This window comes from Malaclemys terrapin, chromosome 13 (assembly GCF_027887155.1).
Source record: "Malaclemys terrapin pileata isolate rMalTer1 chromosome 13, rMalTer1.hap1, whole genome shotgun sequence".
Lineage (NCBI taxonomy): Eukaryota > Metazoa > Chordata > Testudines > Emydidae > Malaclemys > Malaclemys terrapin.
Window position 1 is genome coordinate 12,389,905 of NC_071517.1, and position 24,498 is coordinate 12,414,402.

Below are 24,498 nucleotides of genomic sequence, written 5' to 3' on the forward strand. Positions count from 1 at the left end.
CTGAAACAGCAGCCCCCATGAAGTATGTAAACTTCGTGTAGAGTAAGATGTTAGACTTGGTTTCCTGATATTTGGCTGTCTTACTTCATTCTCCTTTTCAGGAAGTTCCAAACCATGGGTTTCACATTCGAATGAAACTGGAGGCTGTAGATCTTATGGAACCACGCCTTGTATGTGTGGCCACAGTAACCCGCATCATCCATCGTCTATTGAGGATACATTTTGATGGCTGGGAAGAAGAATATGACCAGTGGGTGGATTGTGAGTCCCCTGACCTCTATCCTGTAGGGTGGTGCCAATTAACTGGATATCAACTACAGCCTCCTGCACCACAAAGTAAGTTGCTATGCATTTGTAAATGATTCCACTTGCATCTTTTTAAATCTAAAATTTACCAGTTGCCTTCCAGTGTTTATACATGTGTGGTCATTCTCGTAACTTTACCTTTTTGGGGTTGGGTAGCCACCTGCAACAAAAAATGGACTAGACCCTTGCTAATTCTCAGATGCACACCATTCTAATCTGTTTCACTGTATAACGGATAAAGCACTTCAGAGTATTTGCATGGCTGTGCTCTGTTTATTTTTAATCCTGGGGCTAACAGATGTTTGGGCCAGAGAAGAAGCAGACTGCTTAAGCATCAGGCCTAAATAACATTACTCATCATTTATAGCACAATCAATTTGCATGGCACTTTACATTAAGAGGCCCTGATCCTGCAAACGTGTGTTAATAACTTTATGCATTTAAATCAGTGGTACTATGCATATGCATAGTTATTCACATGCACAAGTGTTTGCAATATGGGATCTATTTAATTTAAAGAACCCAGACAGCCTGCTTGTGTGTCCATACCTGGCTTTTCAGGCCCATAAACCTGTCCAGAGCCTGGAGAGTGAATATGTAAACACCAGATGCTGTCTTTAGTGTAGCTGGCAGCTTATGATTTGAATACTTTAAATGTTGGCAGGCTTTCAGGAATACATGAAATCAGTTCTGTCAACTGACATTTTTTTTTCTTCTTTGTTTAGACAGACATACTGGAGGAGTATAAACTAATTGTAATATAAAAATATATATTACAGGCTATGGCTGATTTGGAATGTTTTACTTTAGTTTACTCTTCAAATGTTTTTCCTATTAGTCTGCCTTACTAGTGCTTATTTTTGTTTCATTCTTTGTTCTTGCCTCTTTCCATTCTTTTAATAATTTCTCTTTGTAGTCCAAATTTTTTGATATCTTAATTTGTGTGTCTGTGTCCATTTTTCGTATGTAAATCTTTTTTGTGTGTCTGGTTTTCTAATCTTTTTCTGTTTCTATCTTTTTTTTTTTTTTTTTTTCCCCTTTCTTCCTCCCAACTTTCTTCTTGCCTTATGTGAAATCTGACTGGCAGCAAGACTCAGTTTTATGATGCATCAGCTGTACTTCTCCAGTCAGGAAAATAATTGCTATGAATAACTAGTTGCTCAAAGGAGCAGAGGTATGGCCCTGGCAGCAGATGTGTGTTGTCCCATAATGATGGATGAGATGACTATTTGTAGCCTGTTAGGTCAGGGAATATGATATGGGTAATTGTGTTCCAGGGGCTACTGGAATGGGTGCAGTTCAAGTAGAGGATTTTTCCTCTGTGAATGTGTTCTGTTTGACATAGGCTCTGTCTTCATTCATTCATTCATTCATTCATTTATTCATTGAGGAAAACATTTTTCTCGTGAATTTTCCTTAGCATGAAAGATTGTGCAGTATTTTCCCAAATCATTAATTGAAAATTTTAATTCTTAATATTTTTCAGCAGCAAGAGATAGCCAGTCAAGTTCGTCAAAGCAAAAGAAAAAGGCTAAGTCACAACAGTACAAAGGACACAAGAAAAGTGGGTGACAAAGTGGTGCTTATATGCCCTTTCCTGGCTGTTAGAAAGTTGTGCAATTTGTCTCAAATTATTCTGGTTGGAAATGTTGCTTGTGCATGAAATAAGTGTTATGCTTAAAGGTGCAGTATGCCATAAAAGGAGGCTTTTATTAATTGAGAACTGTTATTTTTTTTATAACTTGCAGCAAAATAACCAAATGGAAAGTAAGTGGTTTTGAAAGAAATGATAGTGTTTGTAACTTCTGTGTATATTGTACACGGACAAATAAGTTAAATTATTTTTGATACTCCTAGAACCAATTTTAGGTAAGGAATTCTGCATAAGCATGAAGCTAAAGTAAGGTGGTCTTGAGCAAAATGCTCATATATGCATGGCTCTTCGCTTTTTAACTCTTCATAGCAAAGCTGGAGAAAAAAGAACCAGGTTGTTTTGAAGCAGAAGGTAAATGAGATGTAGAAAACCGAGGGCAATCTATCATCCTCAGTTAAATTTTAGTTTTATAAAGTGTCTCCTCTTGCAAAACGGTACTAATTTTTAAATTGACAAGTTTATCAATTGTTAGGATGTGGGGCAATTGTAGGAAGCTCTTAATAATAATGTTAGTTACAAAGGTACTTAGTAGTATTGCTATAGTTGACTACTCTTGTCAATTGAGTATTACTGTATATCCTCGATCATAAGCCAGTTTGTTTATAAGCTGACCCCTCCAAGATGGATAAGTAAAAATGGAAAATTTGTATAACCCATTCATAAGCTGACCCTATAATTCAGGGGTCAGCAAACTTCGGCTCCCGGGCCATCAGGATAAGCCGCTGGTGGGCTGAGATGATTTGTTTACTTTGAGCCTCCGCAGGCAGGAGGTAAACATAAGTAAACAAAGTGTCCCAGCGCACCAGCTGCTTACCCTGACGGGCTGGGACAGCAACTGGTGGGGAAACTTTTTTGGAGGGGAGAAGCTAGGAGTCAGGGGAGTAACCCCTGTGACACCCCTGCCCCCACACACACATGACCGTACCCCTAGCCCGGGACCCCCACACTCTCCCCATCCCATCCCTTCTGGAGAGGATGTCTCTGGCCTGGCTGGAGCTGCTCCAGCAGTCCGGGCGGCGCAGCCGCAGCCTGCTCCGGCAGGCCAGACCGGGAGGCACAGCCGCAGCATGTTCCAGCGGGCTGGTCCGGGTGGCAAGACTGCAGCATGCTCCGGTGGGCCGGGCAGCGCGGCCACAGCCTGCGCTGGGCGGCGGGGCCGAGTGGCATGGCCGCAGCCTGCCAGCCCCGGAGCTGCAGCTGCTTCGGAGGCTGGGGGGACAGCAGCGTGGCCAGAAGTGGAGAGACTCTGGCCCCCGCCTCTTCCCTTCTGGCTCTGCTGGCTGTGCTGCCTCCCCTTGCTCCCTCTGTTGCAGGGAGGGGCTGTGTCCCACCTCTCCCTCTCTATCCCCATTCATAAGCCAACAACCTTCTCTGGTGCTTCTTTTTTTTTTACTAAAAAAATTCGGCTTATGAACGAGTATATTCAGTACTTTTTAAAAAAATACTAGGGATTTAACAACTGTCCAAATTCTTTCCACATTAGTAGTGTTTCCCTGGGAGCAAATTGTTCTCTTCAAAAATTCAAACAAATCTGTTTAATTTTTAATTTACAATGATGCACCTCCCCCTCCCCATCTAGTCCTGTTTCCATGACACTGTTTCAAACCAAAGCTATTTTCTGTCTGTAACAAAGGGAGTAGAGACAGCCAGTCACAAGAGCACTTTGTGCCTTCTCCTACCCTTTCTTGCTGAAGATCAGATCCATCTATATTTATCTTAAATTCACATTGCACCTTTTATTCCAAAGGATGCCAAGGCCTTTTTAAAAGATTGGATGCTTCTGAAAGAGAGCAGTGGAGGATAGCACCGACCCATGGTGCATGACAAATTTTTATGCGGACGATAAATTTTAGACAAGAACTCAGGGCAAGCTCCTTATTTAAAAAAATAAATTAAAATAAAAAGTGCCACAACATCTTGAATATCCAATCAGAGCAAGCGTTTGAGAAGAACCCACATACAGTGAGAGGAGTTCATTTATCTTCCTAATAAAAATGAAGGGTTGATTCTATAGTGTCGTAATAAGAGGCACTAATTAGAAGGCAGCCTAGCTATGCTTGGAACACTAAGCCATTGCCTCTGTTCACGTTCTTGGTATTTCCTTGGCAAGAGGTGGTATTTCCTTGGTGCAGGAGAGACATGTTTTTGTAACAGCAGCTGGTACTTTGTGCTGAAGATACATTGGACAAAATTAACTGCAAGAGAAGGCAGAATGCAAATATATCAGTTTTAATCCTTGTGGATTGCACACCATCTCTTTTGCAGTCCAGTTGCCTTCATGTTGGCTGCCAGCGAGTATTAGGAAGTGGGCAATTCTGCTGACACAGGACATGACTTCCCCACATGTCGGCAGACTTAGTTGGTTAAGAGCTGCATGACGGCCCTTAACATAGTGCTGGAAGAGATCCAGGGTGTCAAGCCCTGATTCTAGGCTTTATCATCAGGCTTAAATTCCAAGTTTGATCATCAAGCTCCATCTTGTCTGACTTTGGTCTATTCAAAACTGTTCCTGAGGAGTTACCAGTTCATTGTTTTGTAATATTGAGTTCATTTAAGTGTGAAGCATTGAATACTTCTAGAGTTAAGAAAACTCTAGCCTTTGGCACCTCCATTTTGGAGGGAAAAGAGGTGTTTGGGTTTTTTGATTTTTAGGTTTTATTACTCTTTTCTATATGCTTTAAAGGCCCTGATTACTACTTGCAAGTTCCTAATAAGCTTGAACATTTTTTTTCTTTAAATTAATCAAATTAACTGCTGTTATTGCAGCCACAACCTGTATCTTAAACACACACGGCATTTCTAATTCACAGTTCAATCAGTTCAGGTTGTCGGGTTCTACATTTTCACTCTGAGGTGAAATTGTTAGGATTTTACTGGGAAAAACCTGGATTTCAAAATATTTCTACGCAAGAGCATGTACAAAAATAAATTTCTTGCTGATAGGGTGTGCCATCTTTAGCAAATTTTACAAACATTAATCCTCATACCTTTTGTGAGGTAGGCATGATCTGCAAGCTCATCACAGAAAGTTTTGAAAACTTTACTGAACGCTTCCTAACAAGGATTGTAACCTCATACTTTAAACTTCTCTTCTTGTCTCTTTGAGGCTCTGATATTCCTTTAAAATTCATTGGGCAGAAAAATCAAGTCTGCAGGGATGGGAGAAGGGACACAGTTAGGAAGACCTACCTACTGAATTTGACCCTTTCCATAGCTAGCATTTGCAGAGTAGTTCTTGAGTTTATCAGAAATCCTCTTCAATAAATAACTTGAAAACAGTGTTGATTGTATTTGATTACAAATGAGATGATTTTAGATCCATGTTTGTCAAACACCAAACCTTGTATTTCACTATTGTAGATTCTTGATATTAAAATACTGAGTCATGGAAGAGGAATCTCCCACAAGAAAAAATTGGTGAGGCTGCAATAGGCAATCATAACAAGGTCAATGCCAAGTATTGTTTAATATATAAAGAGGTCAAAGATATCTCTTAAACATTGAAGTAGACCACGAAGTTCAAGTATGCACAAGGAGATGAATAACCAACACTTAATGCAGTGATTAATTAACTTTAAAATGAGGAGCACCCTGAAATAAACGTCTTTCAAAGATGGGAGAATTTGGCTTCCCTCTGTCTTGAAAACAAGCTTTGTAGCATGGCGAGTTCTTAAATGTAAGCAATACTGTTTTGTAAATGTGTGGTGAGAAGACCGTCCAGCTGCATTGTAGGTATCTGCAGTGGAAATACACCTCCGACCAAGTGAGCCTTGACATGGCCTCCCTAGTTTCAGGCCAGCCACGTTACAACAGTGTGAAATACAATCAGACAGCCGTTTAGATGCAGTTCTCTTGGCAACAGCTCTGCTCAATTAATTGGAGTCTGTAGCAATGCTGCCTACTTCACCTATCTTCAGACTAGCCACTGCCTCAGTTTCCCCCTCTTGGGCTCCCCAGTAACTTCAACATAAGCTTGCATGTGTAAAGTAACACCCCTTCTTGGTGTCTGGGTTTATTAACTAAGTTCATAAGAACTCCCATCCAGCCTTCCTAGCAGGCTCACAACCTTAGTGCAGGGTTCATAGTCCTGTTTGAGCTGAGGATTTCCCCTAGGAGACTTGCTCTCCACACTCCAGCCTTCCCAGCTGGTACCTGTTCTCTGCGCTCCTGAGGCCCTGTGCCTGGGAGTTAAGGAGAGTCTCTGTGACGAGAGCTCATGCAGCTCTCTTGCTTGTTTTGAGTCTCTCCTTGCTCTCTATCAAGCAGCAACTCCCAGGGCTTCCTATCTGGATTCTTTCCTTCTTTCCACAGGCTTCTGTTTTATTTCCTGGTTTAGCCACATGTCCTCCCTGTCATGTGACATTGTTCCTTTTCTCCACCTGGAGAGATGAGCTGAGAGGGTCACAGGTGGGGCTGAACCCATCTCCCTTTAAAGGGCCAGTCATCCTGTGAGAGTGTCAAAAACAAAAAGTTAGGTGGGCTTTCCAAGAGCTAGGTAAAACCCAAAGGACTCTGCCGTTAAGCATATGGAGAAGAATGCTCCCTTGAAAATGGTATGGGAAGAATGTTAGCAAGCTTTGGCACCATTGTGGAGAGGAATCTTTTACCTTGTGAAATCTGATGTGAGGTACTTCAGTTGCTAGGACCAGAACTTAACTTGCGGTACAAGCTGAAGTCACTGCCACCAGGAACATTTTCACTCAAAATTGACAACAAGGATCTATAGAGAGACACTAGTCTATCTTTGATTAGTTCATGATAGGCCATAGTATTTGCTAAATGTTTCCACATAGTTAATCTAAGACTTAGGAGGACGAAGAAGGTTGTTAAGCAAGAGGTCACCTGGGCATAACTACACCTCACCACAGACCTCTTCAGCTTTGAACTGTATCTTGTTCTGCTCAGAGACATCATGCTTGCTGATTACTATGCTGTCACAAACTAAGCTGTTGGGGCTCATAGGGGGAGATAGAGCAAGATAGATTATCACTCAGAATCAGGCTGAGACTTGGCTCTCAAATAGTGGTACTTGTTTTAGTCTTCTGCAGCAGGACTGACAGCCATATTGAGCTGGGCCTAATGGGTCTATTAACTTTTCTGAGCTTTGCCAATAGCAGAGGCATTAATAGGAAGACAACAGATCTTCTTCTACCAATGAATGGAGAAGGCAACCCTTGCGAACTTGGTCTTATCATGGACACAGAATTAACCTGACTAAAGCATACATGCAGGATGTACCTATATTCTTTGATAAGTGACTCAAGTCTTTTATAGTTTCTCCTTTCTAACACACCAGGAAGCGAAAGAAACAAATCTGTACCCCAGATGGGAGTCTGCATGAGTGGGGGAGCATTTTTGAAATTAACAGCCTAAGATCCAGGAATTTTCTGAAAGAAGTTTTGCTTTTCTAATTGAGCACAGGAATTCATTGATTATATTAGAGCATTGCATGTGTTTGTCTAGCTCAATAATAGTGCAGTTTGGTTCACTCTAAGGAATTCACACACATCTGGTACAAAAGGATCCTAAAGAGGCTATCTCTTTGGTCTCTGTTTAAGCTGTAAGGTCATTTTACAGGTAAGTGTCTTTGCCTCCCAAAGCAACCTTGGAAGTACAGCGATTCTGCATCAGATATGTGAACGGGGATACAACATCAACCAAATGCCTTTTCCATCAGGTGGAATGATCCTCTACATATACTCTTCCTTCAATTACCTTCTTATGGAATTGTCAGGTGAAGTTTCTCTCTGAAGAATCTAAACAAGTTTTCAAGGCCTTGAAGGTGGCAGCCGGAGATATAACAATGATCTGTTTATTCATATTAATAACCTCTTAAATTCCTGTTGGGGGCAACTTGTTATGTGCACATATAAATCACCGTGCATACAAAGGGCACTAAATAGAGGAGTATTCATCTTCTCACCCAGTAAGGCCTGCTGAACTCCCAATAGTTGGTGATCAGAGATCAGTTACATTTCCCATCAGTACCAGATCTGTTGTAACAATATCTGAGCCTCTGATGCCAAGAATTTTCTCAAATGCATGGCCTGGCTTGTGACAGACAGGTGCTGAGATTGCAGGAAGTCTTGGCCAAATTTCTTTACAATTTAGGACATGCAAAACCTTCTAAAAGACCTGGATGATCTTGTACAATTAGTGCAAGAACAAAAAAGTTCTTCATAGGAAATGTGCATCATTGCAATCCACTATCTCCTCATTCCTGGGATGAAAAGAAGACTGATCCCACTCCCAGTTTCCTCATTGTGTGTACTTAGCCACAGAGGGAAATTCTTGAAGGATTTCATAACCTTCTTAATTTCACGTGCGTGTTTCATAAATCTGCATTTTTTTTTCTCCCTGAGGCCTTAACCTGGTGGTGCTGACACCTGTGACAGGGTGCGCAACACTTTGGTTGCTCCTTACTGGAGGCCCTGCTGCCTTGGTGCACCCTGCCCTTTTTGGAAGGGAAGAGCAACAAGTTCAGACCTTGACGACTTCCCTAGAGAAATTTCCCAGGATTCGCTGCTGACAGTCCACTGAGCTTCTTGTTTAGTCTGGGCCTGCTGTTGTACTGAAAGCCTCAGTAAGTCTTCCATCATCTCCTTTGTGATGAAAGGGGATTTGGACATCTCATTGCTGATACCAATTATCACTGGCTCACCTGAGCCAGAATGTCCCTCAGAGAGGACTCCTCTTAATTTTACAGAAAATAAATTGACACTTAATGCTAAATGTCCATGTCAGCGTTAAAGTTCATAACATAAGACAATAGTCCTTCACTGATCCACCAATGTATTGTCAGTTAGGCCCTTAACCCAAGAAACCTGGCCTGGTCAAGACAGAGAGAGCCTTCCTTTCCTGTCACAGCCTCATCCAGAACTGGCCTTTGAAAGAGGTGGCCACTCCTCTTTATCTGGGCTGCTGGGCCCTGATGGACCTCTGCTTGCTCCTGCCCCTTCCAATGGAGGACCAAGTCTTGGTTTCTATCAGCAGCTGATTCAAAGACAGCGTGCAGCAAGGGAGCGGGGCCTTCAATAAGGAATAGCAAACAACTGGTACAGCCCCCCCATGCTATTTTGTCATCTCCTTCCTCTATTCACTTGCTAAGACTTGCTACTCTCAAGTAGTCTTGGTGGTGATTATTACTTATATCCCCCCCCCTCCCATTTTGTGGTCCCTGGTGACATAACTGTTCTGAAGATCTGCTTCAGTATGGTGGGGGTATTTTTTGTTTTGTTTTTAAGATTAACTTAGTTTATAAATTGTACTTAAACTCTAAGATCTTTGCATAGCATTGTTTTAAATGCCCAGCCCGGGAACAGGAGGATGTAATACACTCCAAGGAGCTTTCAGAGACTTATTGTCTGGAAAAAGCTCTAGGTCAGGGGTCAGCAACCTTTCAGAAGTGGTGTGCCGAGTCTTCATTTATTCACTCTAATTTAAGGTTTCGCGTGCCAGTAATACACTTTAACATTTTTAGAAGGTCTCTTTCTGTAAGTTTATAATATATAACATTATTATTGTTGTTTGTATAGTAAATAAGGTTTTTAAAATGTTTAAGATGATTCATTTAAAATTAAATTAAAATGCAGAGCCCCCCCGGACTGGTGGTCAGGACCCGGGCAGTGTGAGTGCCACTGAAAATCAGCTTGTGTGCCGCCTTCGGCACGCGTGCCATAGGTTGCCTACCCCTGCTCTAGGTGGTTGTCGATGTGGAGACTTAGTGCACAGCTTGCCAGTGTGTGTACCTACAGAGGACTAGCTTGCCATGCTGTAACTGGCTGTGTGGACCCTGCTACTGCGCACTAAAAGTTCTGTGCTGTATTTTGATGCACTTCTGTTTGGAGAACTTCAGAATTGGCTGAAGGGAGCTTGGTAGGCAGAGTCTGCCCAATCTTTCTCCTTTTTGCTTTGTCCTTTTCTCCACCATAAGTCTCCCTAAAGCTATTTGGAAACTATTGCTTCACACAACACTGATGACAGACTGAGTCGCAGAAAAGGAAACTTCCTTCACCTAATGCCACTGGGGCAGACGCTTGCCCTAAGGGGATTGAGATTCTTCTGTTCTTACTAACCTGGAGTGGATTTGTGATGTGGGGTGGGGAGAAGAGTCTGGTGTGCTGTTTTAGCTAAGAAACCTATTTAATTGTCCAAAAGGGGAGGAGAGGACAAAGGCATGAAAACATCTTCTTGTAACTGGCTGCCTCCTGTGTTTTGTATGTGCCAGATAAGCTACAGTGGCACAAGTGCTGCGTCTCAGCAAATAATAATCAATGTCAAGGAGAAACTATTCTTTCCATAGTCTTTGGTTGGGTTTTTTCGGGGGGGGCTGGATTTTGTTTTGGAAAGATCGTTTTTGAAGCATACAAATCTGTGGTATTAGTGTGGTTTTTCCCCAGTGTGCAAAAACAGCCAAGATATTGGGGTTTAACAAGAAACTACCACACATCCTGAGTAACTTTTTTACTAAAATGAGTTATTTACATGCATGGTACTCACACTTACTCATGTTGCATTCCAGAATGGCTTGAGTCATTCTGCTGAATGTTTTGAATGTGTATTGGAAACATTTCTAATGCAATATTTCAGATTCTTAATGGGTCCATGCAGTTGGAAGGAGTATGCTAATAGTATTGGTTCCACTGAACATGCATATAGTGAACTCCTGAGATAATGAAGCTCTGTTAATAGTGAACTAGAATGAAAGTCCCAAATTGTTCCAAAATATCTTAATAATGCAAACAGTAGTACAGGTACTAGTGAATCTCTGATTTAGTGTTGAATGGTGAGAGCAATTTAACTGGAAATTGGTCCCATAGTGTAATGCTTCTCCCCTTCCCCTCCCCGGACGAATATTACATAAAGTCTGGGTGTTTTTTTTTTAAGCTCCTAAAAGCAAGTACATTGGTGCTGAGATTACATCCTTGCTTTTATTCCAAAACATTTAAATGTTAAGTTGGGGGAAATAAATGCTAAAATGCTTCTTGTAGTTTTTTTAAAGTGATTTACAAGGAGTTAATAAGCACAAATTTAGTACTAAAAATATATAAAAAAATTGCTATGTTTGTTGACCATTTCATATAAAGGAGACACACAGTAAAAATTATAACTTCTAATATTTATTCTTTAATATCTGCGTTGATATTGGATTTCGGACTCTGAAAAATCCAAGTTTGATTTCAGTTGTTGTAATCTAAGCTTTTTATAGGGTTTTTTTTAACTGATGTGTAAATTAATACAGCCTGAGTTAGTCCTGTAAGTGGCTTTAAAAATATATCCTAAAAAGGCTCCATGTTGAAAAAGGGGAACAGAAATCAGCTAGCATCCTGCTTGGCCTTACCTTCAATAAACCTAATCTTCTTTTCTTAATTGTATGTTGCTATGCAACCCCGCTTATAATGGAGAACAGTGGATCTTTCACTAACATCTGGATTGTAAAGAAATGGCTCTTATCCTTTCTAGGATTGGTATGGCCCATTGAAAGATCCAGTTATCGGGTCATATGGTTCTAACTCCTCAGAACTTTCTGCTACTACTGTAGGCTCACATCCAGCATTCATATTTTGTGGTGACGCCACTTTACAATGATAACATCCAATGTGCTTTATGTGTAATTGTGTGCATGTGGAATAACGTGACAGTTATATTGTGTTTTTGCATCTTCAGATCAGTCACTAGATTCTCATCCATCAGTATATTCATCACTGATGCTTGCTTTTTATTCACAGTAGGGAAGATCAGGTTGGATTTGTTGTGCACATACCTTGGGTAGACGGTTATTCTGTTCTAAAATGGAACTATAGCCCATCGGAATTTCTCAGGATTTTTGACAGGACAGGACCCTGTAATTATGAGATGATGGATTGCTCCTAATTGTGTCTGATCTTGCCAGTGCGTTTTGATGTAGGTTGCAATAATTCCCAAATAAGGAAAATGCTGCCAACTTAAAAACATTGTGCATGCTCCTGTAATGTTTTGGAGACCGTTCTGATTTCAGTGTCATCTTGAAATGGACGGAATATTGTACTGGTTTCTTGTGACCAAATTTTGTGCCGCTAAAGACTGTGGTGATGACAAGTTATCAATTTCCTTTGACCGTTAATGAATAGTATGGTAGCTTACAGTATGCACCAGTACTGACTGCTTCCTAGTAATTGGTTTTGTTCTAAGGCCACTTAGGTCACATCTTCTATCTGTTTTTTAAAGCTCTGGTTATATAGACAACTCGCTGCTTGATTGCATCACTTCCTTCCTAGAAGAACAAACTGAGGCCCCAGACCTGCCAACCCTTAGTCGCCTATGCCCTGATTAGACAAGAAACTTAATCATATATTTAACTCTTACCATGAATAGTCCCATTGACTTCAGAGCTTTCTTGAGGGCCATTCTCTTGTGTTAGCCCAAAGTACATGTACTTGATTAGACTGGCAATATCTTAGCATTCATCAGTGTAGCTTTGAGAACAAGTGTAAGCAATGGTGATGCTGAAATGCTGTCATAGCGTTTAAGGTCCTGATTCTGCAGTGAGGTTCCCCCAGGCACAGGGGCTTGCCCCCAAAAGCTAATTTCAGGACCAGGGCCTCTGTTTGGAGGTTAAAACAAAGTAAGGTTTTCTTATATGATGAGGCAGGAATAAATTCAGCGTTTGGGGGGGGAAATCAATTTATGGAATGAAGGTGTGTTATCCGATAACTTGAAGGTGGTTTTTTTGTTGTTGAAAAAACAGGTTTGTTTGTTTTTCCAAATTAGAACACTCATTAACATGTGTAAGGCACTACAGAAGTGCTAAGTAAGTTGTGGTGGTCTACATAATTAAGATTTTATATGTAGTGAATTAGCAAAAAAACAAACTCCTTTTTAAGTGGGATTGGTTCACAAACAAACATTCCTGTCACACTCTATAAATCTAATAACCGCACTTCTGAACTAGAACCAAAAGTTGTTTCAGTATGTGATCAGGAGATCAGGTGTTGGCTGTGAAATGCAGCTGCTGCAGTAACACTTTGAAGTGCTCCTGTTTTATTGGTAGATTACAAAAGGGATTAGGGCTGGGACACTTTTCTTTAATGATTGCTTCATGGCCCATCCAAGTAATCACTAGAATTCATAGATTAAAAGGAAAGAAAAAAACTTGTTGAGAGTTGGGATTTTTAACATCCCCTTCCCCCCCCCCCCCCCCCCCCCAAATGAGTGAACTTTGCAATTTCACATCAAGGTCCTTATTTTTCAGACTCCAAAGCTGAATACAAGGCAGACATTTCTCAGTGACCAGTCTGAGTTACCTAATTCACTTTGACCCAAGCGTTTACTTTAGTTTGACTTGATGTTTAGAGAGGAAGATGCCAGTTGGGAAGAAGCCTGTCAGTTTGTCGAGCCTACCCATGACGGGTGGGGTGCGGAGGAGCTTCTCTGGTGATGAAGAGTTGACTCCTCCTCCATATCGAACCCTTCCAGCACAGACAGCCCCGGAGGCCTCCCAGCCTCCCAGGACTAGCCAAGAGTTCAGTCCCAGCCTCAAAACAGGTAATGAGCACCATCAAAGTCTCTCGGTTACTGCAGAGGGAAATGCTGAACAGGGTGGGGGACAAAGCATGGTCTGGCATGAAATATGCTGCCTCGTTTACTTGTTTCTGTCTGTAAAGTAAGAGGAATAGTCACTTCCACTGGTCCATATCAGTCCACTTCACTGACTTCATCATAAGGGAGCAATGGTTCCCAGGGCAAATATATTCCTAAGCCTCTAGGTCACTGAGGCTTACGTACACTGTGATTTAACTACCATACTGCACTTCGGCAGATTTTTTTTTTTAAGTGTGCAGATACTTTCAATTAATGTATTGAATTGTAATATGTAACACAACATCGTTGTTAGAACACTGCGCATTATTCCTTAAAGCCTTGAGCACAGTATGTAACTAGAAAGAGATTTGTGATTGCATACAGCCCGTGCATAAGAGAACAGCTGTTTGGAAAAAGAGGTCTTTTGAATTTAAGCATAATTGAGTCTCTTGTATTCAGTGTTCTACAGACCACAGTTGGGTATGATAAGAAATAAATTTGAAAGGATTTACCCTTTGAAAACAAACCTGTTTTTTCCGCCCCTCCCATGCTTGCTCCAAAACCAAAAGACTGGTTTTATTTGAATATTGACAAAATGAAGTTTATCCATCTTAATCAGTGAATAGGGGAAACCCTTTAAGAATTCATTTATTAATAATATTGGTCTAGCAGATTAAAACATCTGTGTCTTATGTAAGTCTTGTGGTTTGTATAAGGTAATCCTTGATTAAAGAAGTTAGAAATGCAAAAAGCTCTATGAGATCCTCATGACTGTCTCCCTTCAAATGTAGGATAATCAGATGTATCAGATACTCAAAATATCCTTCACACTTGTTAGAGTATAGTTATGCTATCTATCAACAGTTAGTGGTAATGTTCTTCAAGCACCCTAGATGAGACGCTGTGGATACCATAATGTGGCTTTGGATGCTGATCCAAGATCGTGTTCTGATTGGCAGCTTTCTCCCTGGATTGTTGTGGCCACTGCTACGTTCGGGGTTTGATTGTACAAGGAACTGAACCCTCTCAGCCCCTGGTGACTTTAATTAGCAGTTCTCAAGATTAGGCCCTCGTTTTCCAAACAGTGTATTGCTGACTGATGTCCAGTCTGCTCTGAATATTCATTTTCTATCAGAAAAGCTACATCGGGTTCATTAAATAACCTCATTGCCTCTCATCCAACATCTGTATTGCTATAGAATTCAATAGTACTTCATCTTGCTTCTTTAAGAATTGCTTTTGCTCTCTGACACAGTCATGCTGCTTTTCTTTTACTTTCATCTGTATTTTGAAACTTTAAGAATTGTATGTGAAATGACTTCTCAGCATTGAAATGTAGCCTTCAGACAGCTCTGTGTTGAGAAAGACCTGATCTCTGGGCAGTCAAGGAAAGAAGTCGCTTTTCAAAACCAATCCCATTTTCTTTATTGACATGTGTTATCCCCTAAAGTCAGGGTCTTGTTTCTTCTGATGTTTCCTGGTGGGGCAGGTTACTGACATCACATCCCTGGTACAAGGGAGATCAGTTTGGGGCATCCTGGGGTAGCAAGGTACTGAGAGCACTGCACAGATAGTTCACTGAGCTCATGAGGAGAGGGAGCACCTTGTGTGTCTTTCCTTCTGCTCAGAACCTTCCATCAGCTGGATGTTCAGCCAAGTGGCTTCATGATTTAAAGCACTATAGCTAAGTATTTATCTCTTTGCGTATCGTTCAAGTGTTGTACTATATATGTATAGCTTGAACCCATGGTGTTGATAAATTTTTCTTTGGGAGATTTATTAGCAGGGAAAAATAGTGTTGTTTAAATATTTAACTGTTGGGATCTTAGTGCTAATTGAACAGGTCTAGGACAAAATGTGAAGCCTGCTAACTCACCAGGTGTACTTGAAATATTGTGCAAACCGACAAGCATTATTTAAATACTGGGGAGGATGGGAACTTGACCAAAGCATTTCAGATTGTAGGAAAGCAATTTGAACCTCTGTATATTAGCGTTTTCCTAGAGTAAATAGCACAGCATATCTCTGTTAGTTGTTGTTGTTGCTTATTATGTAAAGATACTATGCCTTAGGTGTGCGTGGTCCCCTACAGACTAATAAAAGAAAAGGTCCCTGCTGTACATTAGATGTGACATAGAGACAGGCAAAAATAATCAAGGTTTTGGGGGCAGGGTAGGGAGGGAAGAGGTTTCCATGATGCAAGGTAGTGAGGTTGCTTGATTTTGTAGGTTTACATCATGCTCTGCTGCGGTTTTAGCGATTTTAAAATATTTTAATGTTTTAAATTTTATTTTTATTTAGCACAGGAGTTGTATCAACATGGAAGATGATATAGGACCATAATAAAAGAATAATCAAATATCTTGTAAGTTTGTAGCAGGATTACAAATAGGAACAGGTTTTGGGATTTATTTTCAGATTTCACCGCATCAAATTTTTGCATTTGAAAAGACATTGGTGGTGTTAACTTGGTATTCAGTAACTAAAACTTTTTAATGCTTCTCTCATTCATTTGGTCATCAGATAGCCATCAGTTTTTGTATATTAATCAACCTTTTAATGTGGGTACTGCACCTTTAATGAAAACTTTGCCATATTTTCCTTTCAGTGTTCCTGCTTTTCATATATGCTCATATATTGATAAGTATCACTTTTCTTACTCAATCAGATTGGGAGGTTAATTGCAACCTATTTGGTACTGCTATCCATAATATCATTCTTCTTTGTGTTTCAGATCACTTTTTTTTTTTTTTTAAATAGGAAGATAGAAGATTAAAAAAGTATCCTGGGTCTTAAAAATTAATTGCAAATATGCTGCAAACCCTCTATTGTAAACAATTTTTCCTGCCTGTCACTTACATGAAAGAAAATGAATTATGCGGCATCTGTGATCTGAAGATAGTACATGTTTTTTAATCATGCTTAATTCTGCTTAGCAAAAATTAAAGCATGAAATTAAACAGTGAAATTATAGGTTTGTGTTTTGCAGTTAGTAACGAAAATAATGTAACTTGGTTCCGAATGCTGTACATACACATCTGTAGTAAAAGAAGCTTTTAAATTCAACCATCTGTTGTTTTGGAAGATGAAGGAGAAACAATACCCATCTTAATGTTCACAAGATAAGCTGTTCTCCTTGGATGCAAACTGTGAATGATAACTTAAAATGCTGGTTTTAAATCAAGTCTGCATTTCTCAGCCTGTTCCTGAAGGCAACCATCTTGCTAAAGAGTGATAGAATTGATTATGTCAGTATCATAGGAGCTGAGCATGAGAGAAAGTGGATTACTGTTCTTCTTCTAAACTGCTTTAACAGCCAAAACCCTCTTGCTATATATACATTAAGGAACAAATTCTGTTTTTGGAGATGTCCGTTCCATTAAAGTCCATTGGAGACTTATGCGTGTATCCCAGGGCAGAATTTGACTCTTCACAATTTATTTAAAAAATAAGACCCCCAATCTTGCGATCGGACCCACTAATATCCAAGGGTCTGTGCTAGTGGATCTAATTGTAGGACCAAAGCCTTAATGTTAGACAACCTGTTCGTGTAGGATGCCTTATCAGCCTTTCATCCTGAGTAAGCAGAATTTTCCAGACTGCAAGCTCTTTGGGATAGGGTCTGTCACTTACTATATATTTGTATAGCACCTCGGATGATGGAGCTCCAATCTGGTTGGCTTCTGATTGCTACTACAGTAGTAAATAACAATAATAAACACAAATACTTACTTTGTACCTGTACTTGTCCTTCAGATTGCTTTACTTCATTGCCGTGAAATGTGCTGGTCCGCTGAAAAGTTAAAGGAAAAATGCTTAATTTACCATTTCTTAAAATGACCCTCCTTATTGTATCAACTGTTCTTTACGCTACGATGGTTGCTGTAGGCAGATGGCTCAGAAGGGCAGACTTTAAAGAAAAATTAAAAAAAAAAAAATCTTCTCTTGGAACTTAAATTATTTTGCTATGCAACGTGGATATTTGTATTTTAATAAATCACTTTAATTTTTGCACATCTTACTGGTTGACCCTTTTGTGTCTACACTGCAGAAAAGGAAAGGGCGGGGGGGAGAGACACCCACAGCATCAAGTCTCAGAGCCCGGATCTACAGACTTAGACTAATGGGGTTTGCTCTATGACACTATAAATAATAGTGTAGAAGTTCCTGCTCGGGCTCTAAGACTCATCCCCTTCACCTGGTGTCAGAGCCCGAGTGGGAAAATCTGCACTGCAATTTTTAGTGCTGTAGCACAAGACTGAGTCTGTCGACCCAGGCTCTGAGACTTGCTACAATGGGTTTGTTTGTTTTTTGCAGTGTAGACCTATCCATAGATGGATTTTTACCATAATTTCCAAGTTACTTTGTTTTCAATCATTGTCCAGCATTTGTTCTTCTAAACAGTGGGTAATCAGTTTTCAGTTTGTCATTTAGCTTAACCAGAAATATTAATATGGGGTCACTGAGGCTAAACTTAAGCCTCAGGGGCATTTGTTAAAGCTAAGTTATTCTATCATTTGAAGTGATTTTAAGGGTGTAACTTAAAGTGCAGTTATTGTCAGAAAAGTCAAAGCATCTGCTTCCTGTGAGGGTGTCTGAGTCCCAAGAGAAGAAGGCTGGTCAAAGAACTAGACCTGAAATCTGGGTTCTACTCTAGCTCTACCACATGCTTCCAATGTGATCTTGGGCATACTTGCCCTCTCTCTCTGTCTGTCTTCCCATCTGTGAAATGGGTTTAATATCTGCCTGCCTCACCAGGGAGCTCATGATTCATTGATGAGAAAGATGCCTTTAGGGTTTTTACTGGAAGGGGCTATAGTAATGTCTATTAGTGATTAATATATCTGCCTACTTCACTATTAGAACTGTGGAGACAACCCAGCTGTAGAGGTGTGAACCGAATTTATTCTGCCTCACGTAGCTTGTCAGCTAAGTTCTGACTATGCAGCCTGGAGATAATGTGAAAGGTACATCTTGGGTTAGGTTGGTGGTTCTTTCCTCCGACCGTGATCTCAAGTTAAATTTATAGGGCTGGGAGTAAATGAAAATAATCTTTTGATACAAGCTGAATCTAGACTTACTGAGAAGCAATCAGTGTGGAACACCCGCCCAGTTTTTACATTTTACAGTCCTTTTTTCTATTATAACTGCACTTTAAATCCACAAGTCTAAAGCTTTTTTATTTACTGTATATATTGTTTCTTGAAAATAATTGGTCTAAACTTTAGCCTTTTTAATGACCAGTTTAAAATTATTAATGGGAAGAAAAATAACATTAGGTTTTAATTAAATTGAAGGGAAATCTTAATTATTTTGAATTATTTATGGGTCTTTAACTTTATCTTTTATTTTTAGTGACTTCACTGCAGCTGAAAGAGGAGTTGCTAGATGGAGAGGAGTATAACTTTCTTCAAGGAGCATCTGATCAGGAAAGCAATGGGTCTGCCAGCTACTACATCAAACAAGAACCATAAGGCAGCTCAAAAATGTGAGGGGCAGGGTGGTGATAGGAGAGAAAAGAGCGTTTCTCCAAGACTGACTGACTGATTGTGTTCCCATTTCGATGGTACAGTTGCAGAGCTGTATTTGGGGCACTTTACTAACTGTAGATGAAACTTCAGTTGAAAAATTTTTGGAGGGGCGGGGAAACTATTTTAGTGAAAAAATTTTACAATTTATTAAACAAAAAATGACATTTTTGTGTTGTATTTGAAGCTTTTGAAAGAATTTTGTAATATTTTCAAATTCAGATTTATTGTGCATTCTTAAACTGAAATTCTAATTTTTTGGTAAAATTAAAGTTTAATTAGCAGGATTGCAGGAAACTGTTTGAGGAGGATATAGTTGCAAATACAAATGAACTGTCATTACAAATGAACCTTGTTGGTACAAGTTGGGAGATTTTGGATTTTTGTGAGCTGTATGAGTCACACCTCTGGTTTTTCATTGTGAAAATACTGAACTGAAGCCCTGACTTTGGGGCATAAAAACATATACATGATTTAAGGGGACCAGCCCTGCCAAGCCTTACTTGTGTGAGTAGCCCAGTTTCAACGGGGGTGCTTTCATGAGGTGTGATATTAACTTTTCAAGATGGTTACTCATTTAGGGCCTGATTCAACGCCCATTGACTTCAGTGGGTCTTGGATTGGGCCCTTAATCTTGGGATGCTCAAGTAAATGTTTACAGAGCCCTGTGTTAAACTGGAACTTCAGCAGATTCTCTTGTGGAAAATTACATGAAAACTAAGTGTTTAAACTAGAAATTCAGGACCTTTTCCTGTTTTATGTTTGGATGGAAAACATGTTTGGGGGAGGAGGGAATCTGAGGACCTTTTCTCTAGTTTTATTCCCCAGAAAAATCTAGACTCCTGCTTTCCATCTCTTCAAATACTTGTGTATGTTGGTATCCTCAAGAGATGTACCAGATGAACTAGAAAAATACTTACTATGAAGGCAAAAATTTACTCTCAGTTCTGCAGAGGTTTTAATATTCTGCTCTCCAAGAATATAACAATGGAGTTGGGATCTGAAAAAAATGTTTTTCTTTTTAGTAAATTGGACTCATTTGGTTCTAGAAGACTGGAATCCTTCCAGTCTCACTTTAATCATCCCATTATTTTTGACTCTTTAACTGAACAGATATTTTTAGACCTATTCTCAGGAGATTATAGTGACAAACATCAACATATGAGGATTTTTAATAAGTGCTGAATAATTTAATCCCCTCTCCCATTTTTAAATCCATGTGGATTTTGGCAGGTGGCCTAATTCTTGGCGTTGATTAGCAGCCTGATGTTTTTCCCACCCTGCAGAGTTGTGACTGGAAGAACGGGCATCGAGAGCTTTAGCTTTTACCAGTAAGGTTCATTAACTAAACTCTCAGGAATAAACTGCATAATGTTCTATAAGTGCTTCTGGGTCTTTGCAGGTCCCCTTCAGAGCAGTACAATGATCATCTGACACTTGACCCAAACAGTAGGGCTTAGAAGAAATTAATCAAAATTATTAACTTGTATGGTCCTTCAGCCTAAGAAATGCTTTAACGATATCAGCCCACAGAGCCCCAGGATACCATTGTTTGGTATATTATTGTTTGAACTTTTTAAAAAAAAAAAATGCATAGAAAGTTGAAAACCAGCAATTTGATTATTTTCTAAAATATTGCTCTAACTTCGGGTACAAGCATTGTTAATATGCACAGGTTTACCTCATTCTATGCAAGAGAGGATAATGATGTAAAGTTTTGTAGTTACTATTGAAAGTAAAACTTGTCCTGTATAGTGTAGGAATGTATGGAAACCTTTTCTCCTCTCCCCCAGTCACATTTTTGTACTATTGACCCCTTTTTGACAACTGTTTTCTCATATCAACAAAAGCTAGTTATCAGGTCTAAAATATCAGTGAGTTCAGGTGAAAAAGATATTTTAGCTCTAAAATACCCATATTAAAAGGACTCTGTCAAGGTTGACCAGTTTCAAATTTACTCCCTTCAGCCCCTGGTCCCTCCAATTCATTTACTTTATTTAAAACGCAAAATTAAAAATAAAAATAAAAATCAGAGCCTTCCAAAACAAGGGCTGCAGTGTAGTTTTACAATCCTGGTTCTTGGTCAGAGGGATGTAAAGGCAAGTCCAGGATTTTGGATGACATATGCTTGAAACAAAGGCATTTTGGTGAGCCTCGGTCACACCAAGTACTCTCTCTGTCACCTATCAAAAAGTCAGATTCTGCTGGTACTTCCTCATGTTGGTTAGTATTTGAATGCATTGATTTCACTGGAATTAGTTGCACGTAATATAAAGAACTACTCAATGTGAGCAAGGCTGGCAGAATTAGGCCCACAGAGCACAAGGGATGCATGAGATGCATCTGCTTTCATAAAGCCGCTACTTCCATAGAATAACACTTAAGCCACGTCTATACTTCTGGCTAAATTGGCACTGCTGTAATTGATGCAGCAGTGTCGATTTAGCAGGTCTGGTGCAAGACAAGCTAAGTTGATGGCAGAGTGCTCTCCCATCAGACGTCTGTACACCACCTCCCCGAGAGGTGGAAGGTAAGTCGACGGGAGAGTGTTTCCCATCAACGTAGCGTGGTGTAGACACCGCTGTAAATTGACCTAAATTAGCATAACTTAGATCGATTTACAGTGTTAGTGTAGACTAGCCCTAGTGGCACAAGTAGCCCAGTTGACTTCAGGAGAACCACTGTTGTATGAATAAGGGTTAATGTGAAAAGGAGTTGTGGAATTGGGCCCATAGTTAGCAAGTCAAATCGTGAGGGCAAAAAATCCAGATTCCTGGGCTTGTTTGTTGCCCAGCTTCAGAACTTGGATTATCTAAACTATTATAACCCTGATTTGGGCTAGATTTTAAGAGGAATCTTTGGATTTTTTGTATAGTAAAATGCACTTGTAAGAGGAGGGGTGTCTCACATTTGGGGGTCTGTCACCTTTATAATATTCCTTGAAAATGGTTATTTAAAAACTAAACATGGCTATCTGCAAGCTGAATTCCACCCTCAGAAATACATGCTGACTTTGGTGGGAATTTCATGTGTATTTGAGGCTGGAATTTCAGTCTGGTTTCTGAATCCAAAGAATACCTACCTGTCAAGTACAGTGAAACCTGTCCTAAGCAAAGCATGTAAGGAATCACCTAAAATCACATGCTTGGGAGAGGTTCCTTTATGTAAAAGTTGAGCAAAATTGTATTAGATTCATACTTGGAGTGGTCTTTAAAGTGGTCTCTTAAAACAGTGGGGTTACCTGTTGGCAGTGGTGTCTTTAGTACAGGCTTCATTGAATATGTACAAATATTAACTAATAACATGGTTCAAAGAATTTTCTTCCTTCATTCTACTGTGAACCATGTTACTTGGCTAAAGTAATCAGAGCCCACATTTTGCATTACACAGTGAGCTGCAGGGGTTTTGTGTGTGTGTGGCACAGCTGTTAGAGGTCTTAAATCTCTATTGACGTCTAAAGTTTGGGATCAAACGGTCATTTCAATATTTGGCATAGCAAGTTTTTATAACCAAGGGGTAGTGCAAATAACTAAACTTACCTTGTAACTGCCCCCTTCTTTTATGGCTCAGAATTTTACTGCTGACCTTGATTTTATGTTTTAAATGCAACTTCTTAACCTTTTCCTTGCTGTGTATAAGGAAAGCTAAAGCAGTTATCAATTTCTTGTTTTACGGATACTAACACGGGTTTCAGTGTTTGTTTGTTTTTATTATTGTTGTTTTTATGTGATGTGAATACCCTCTCCCACCAATATTTGTACTATGGTGCTAATATATATTTGGTAACAATTCTTTATTGGGAAGGGATTAAAAAACTGTGATTAAACTGAATTTTTCTTCCTTTTAATTTTCATATTTAAAAAAAAAGTCACAGCCATTTATACAACAAAAAGCATCAGCTTTTGCCCTTGGGAAAATATATTGGGGTGGGAATCAAGATGAAATGAATAGGGTTTTTACATCATTTCTGTATGTATTTGATATATAGATCAATATCTGTACAAATTTAATCTTTTATTTTCTTGGTAATTTGTGTGGTCAATGAGAGAGTGTTTAAAACTTTCTCATGAAATGTATATAACTAAGTGAAAAATGCTTTTGGAGAAATTAATGTTACTTTCATTTTTACCAGATTGCAGATTTTCAGCATGGATGTGAAAAGCATTAAAATTATAACTTTGTGTACAAGATGAAAATAATTCACTAAATTTGCCTTTTTTACACAAAATAAAAATGTTAAACTAAGACCATGTCGATGGTAGATTATTTTTTTTTAAATTCAGGTATATATTCAAATACGTTGTAGTGTCTTTATTTGGCCCATTACAAATAACAGAACTGAAATATAGAAATCAGTTAATTAAATCTGTTTTTAAATCTACACGGGAAATACTTTAATTTTTAAGTTACACTTCAATTATTTTTGAAAACTTTGCTTTTCAATGGGAATGAAAATTTATCCTTTTTCCTTTAAGATGGCATATACACAATGCAGGTTTCATTGCTGGAACTGGAGTGGGGGGAGAGGAAAGGATTTTATCTTTGAGGGGAAAGCTTTTTAAAGCTGCCACAAGTCATATCACAGACCTTTCACAATTCTACAGTATTGAGCAGTCCTTGCCACAGTCTTGTCTAAACTGCCAGCACAATTGACATTACTGCAGTGTGACTTGCACCCAGTGCTGCTTAGCTATGTTGTAGGGTTAGGGCAGGGGTAGGCAACCTATGGCACGTGTGCAGAAGGCGGCACATGAGTGGATTTTCAGTGGCAATCACACTGTCCGGGTCCTGGCCACCAGTCCGGGGGCTCTGCATTTTAATTTAATTTTAAAAAAAAACTTTATTTATTTTACATACAACAATAGGTTAGTTATATATTATAGACTTATAGAAAGACCTTCTAAAAACGTTAAAATATTACTGGCACGTGAAACCTTAAATTAGAGTGAATAAATGAAGACTCGGCACACCACTTCTGAAAGGTTGCCGACCCTAGATTACGGTGACCAGATATCCTGTTTTTAAAGGGACAGTCCCGTTTTGGGGACTTTTTCTTATATAAGTGCCTATTAGCCTCCACCCCTTTTGTCCTGTTTTTTCACAGTTGCTATCTGGTCACCCTAAGTAGGGTACATCTGCATTTGCAGTGGTATGTATAATACAGACACTGCATCGCCAACTAATACAGGAACAAATTGCAGTGTAGACAGCGAGTAATGGCTTAAGTGCAAATATGTGGAATATATTTGTTTCTACAGAACTGTTTACCAAAAAAATTCCAGCTTTCACTGGAGGAAAAAAGCTGTTTGTATCCTCACAGTTGTGAAGATAAACTGGTAAAGGAGAAGGAAGCACAAACTAGTGCAGCAGTGTCTTCCAGGCTATGCAGGCACCCTAAAACCACTGGCAATGTAACCTGTCCCAAGCAGCTAGAGAGCTATTTCCTCTAAA

The 24,498-nt window shown here is 39.5% G+C and overlaps 1 protein-coding gene across 7 annotated transcripts in view; it reads left to right on the forward strand.

The window, feature by feature from the left end:
- MBTD1 (mbt domain containing 1) overlaps window positions 1-22,801 on the forward strand; it is a 55,029-nt gene extending 32,228 nt beyond the window's left edge. For all 7 annotated transcript variants that reach the window (XM_054047396.1, XM_054047397.1, XM_054047398.1 and 4 more), the window contains 3 exons: window positions 102-336; window positions 1,793-1,870; window positions 18,875-22,801. In XM_054047396.1, coding sequence (XP_053903371.1) covers window positions 102-336; window positions 1,793-1,870; window positions 18,875-18,993 — 432 coding nt within the window. In that variant the 3' untranslated portion in view covers window positions 18,994-22,801. The remainder of the gene's footprint in view (window positions 1-101; window positions 337-1,792; window positions 1,871-18,874) is intronic.
- The last annotated feature ends 1,697 nt before the right edge of the window (window positions 22,802-24,498 follow it).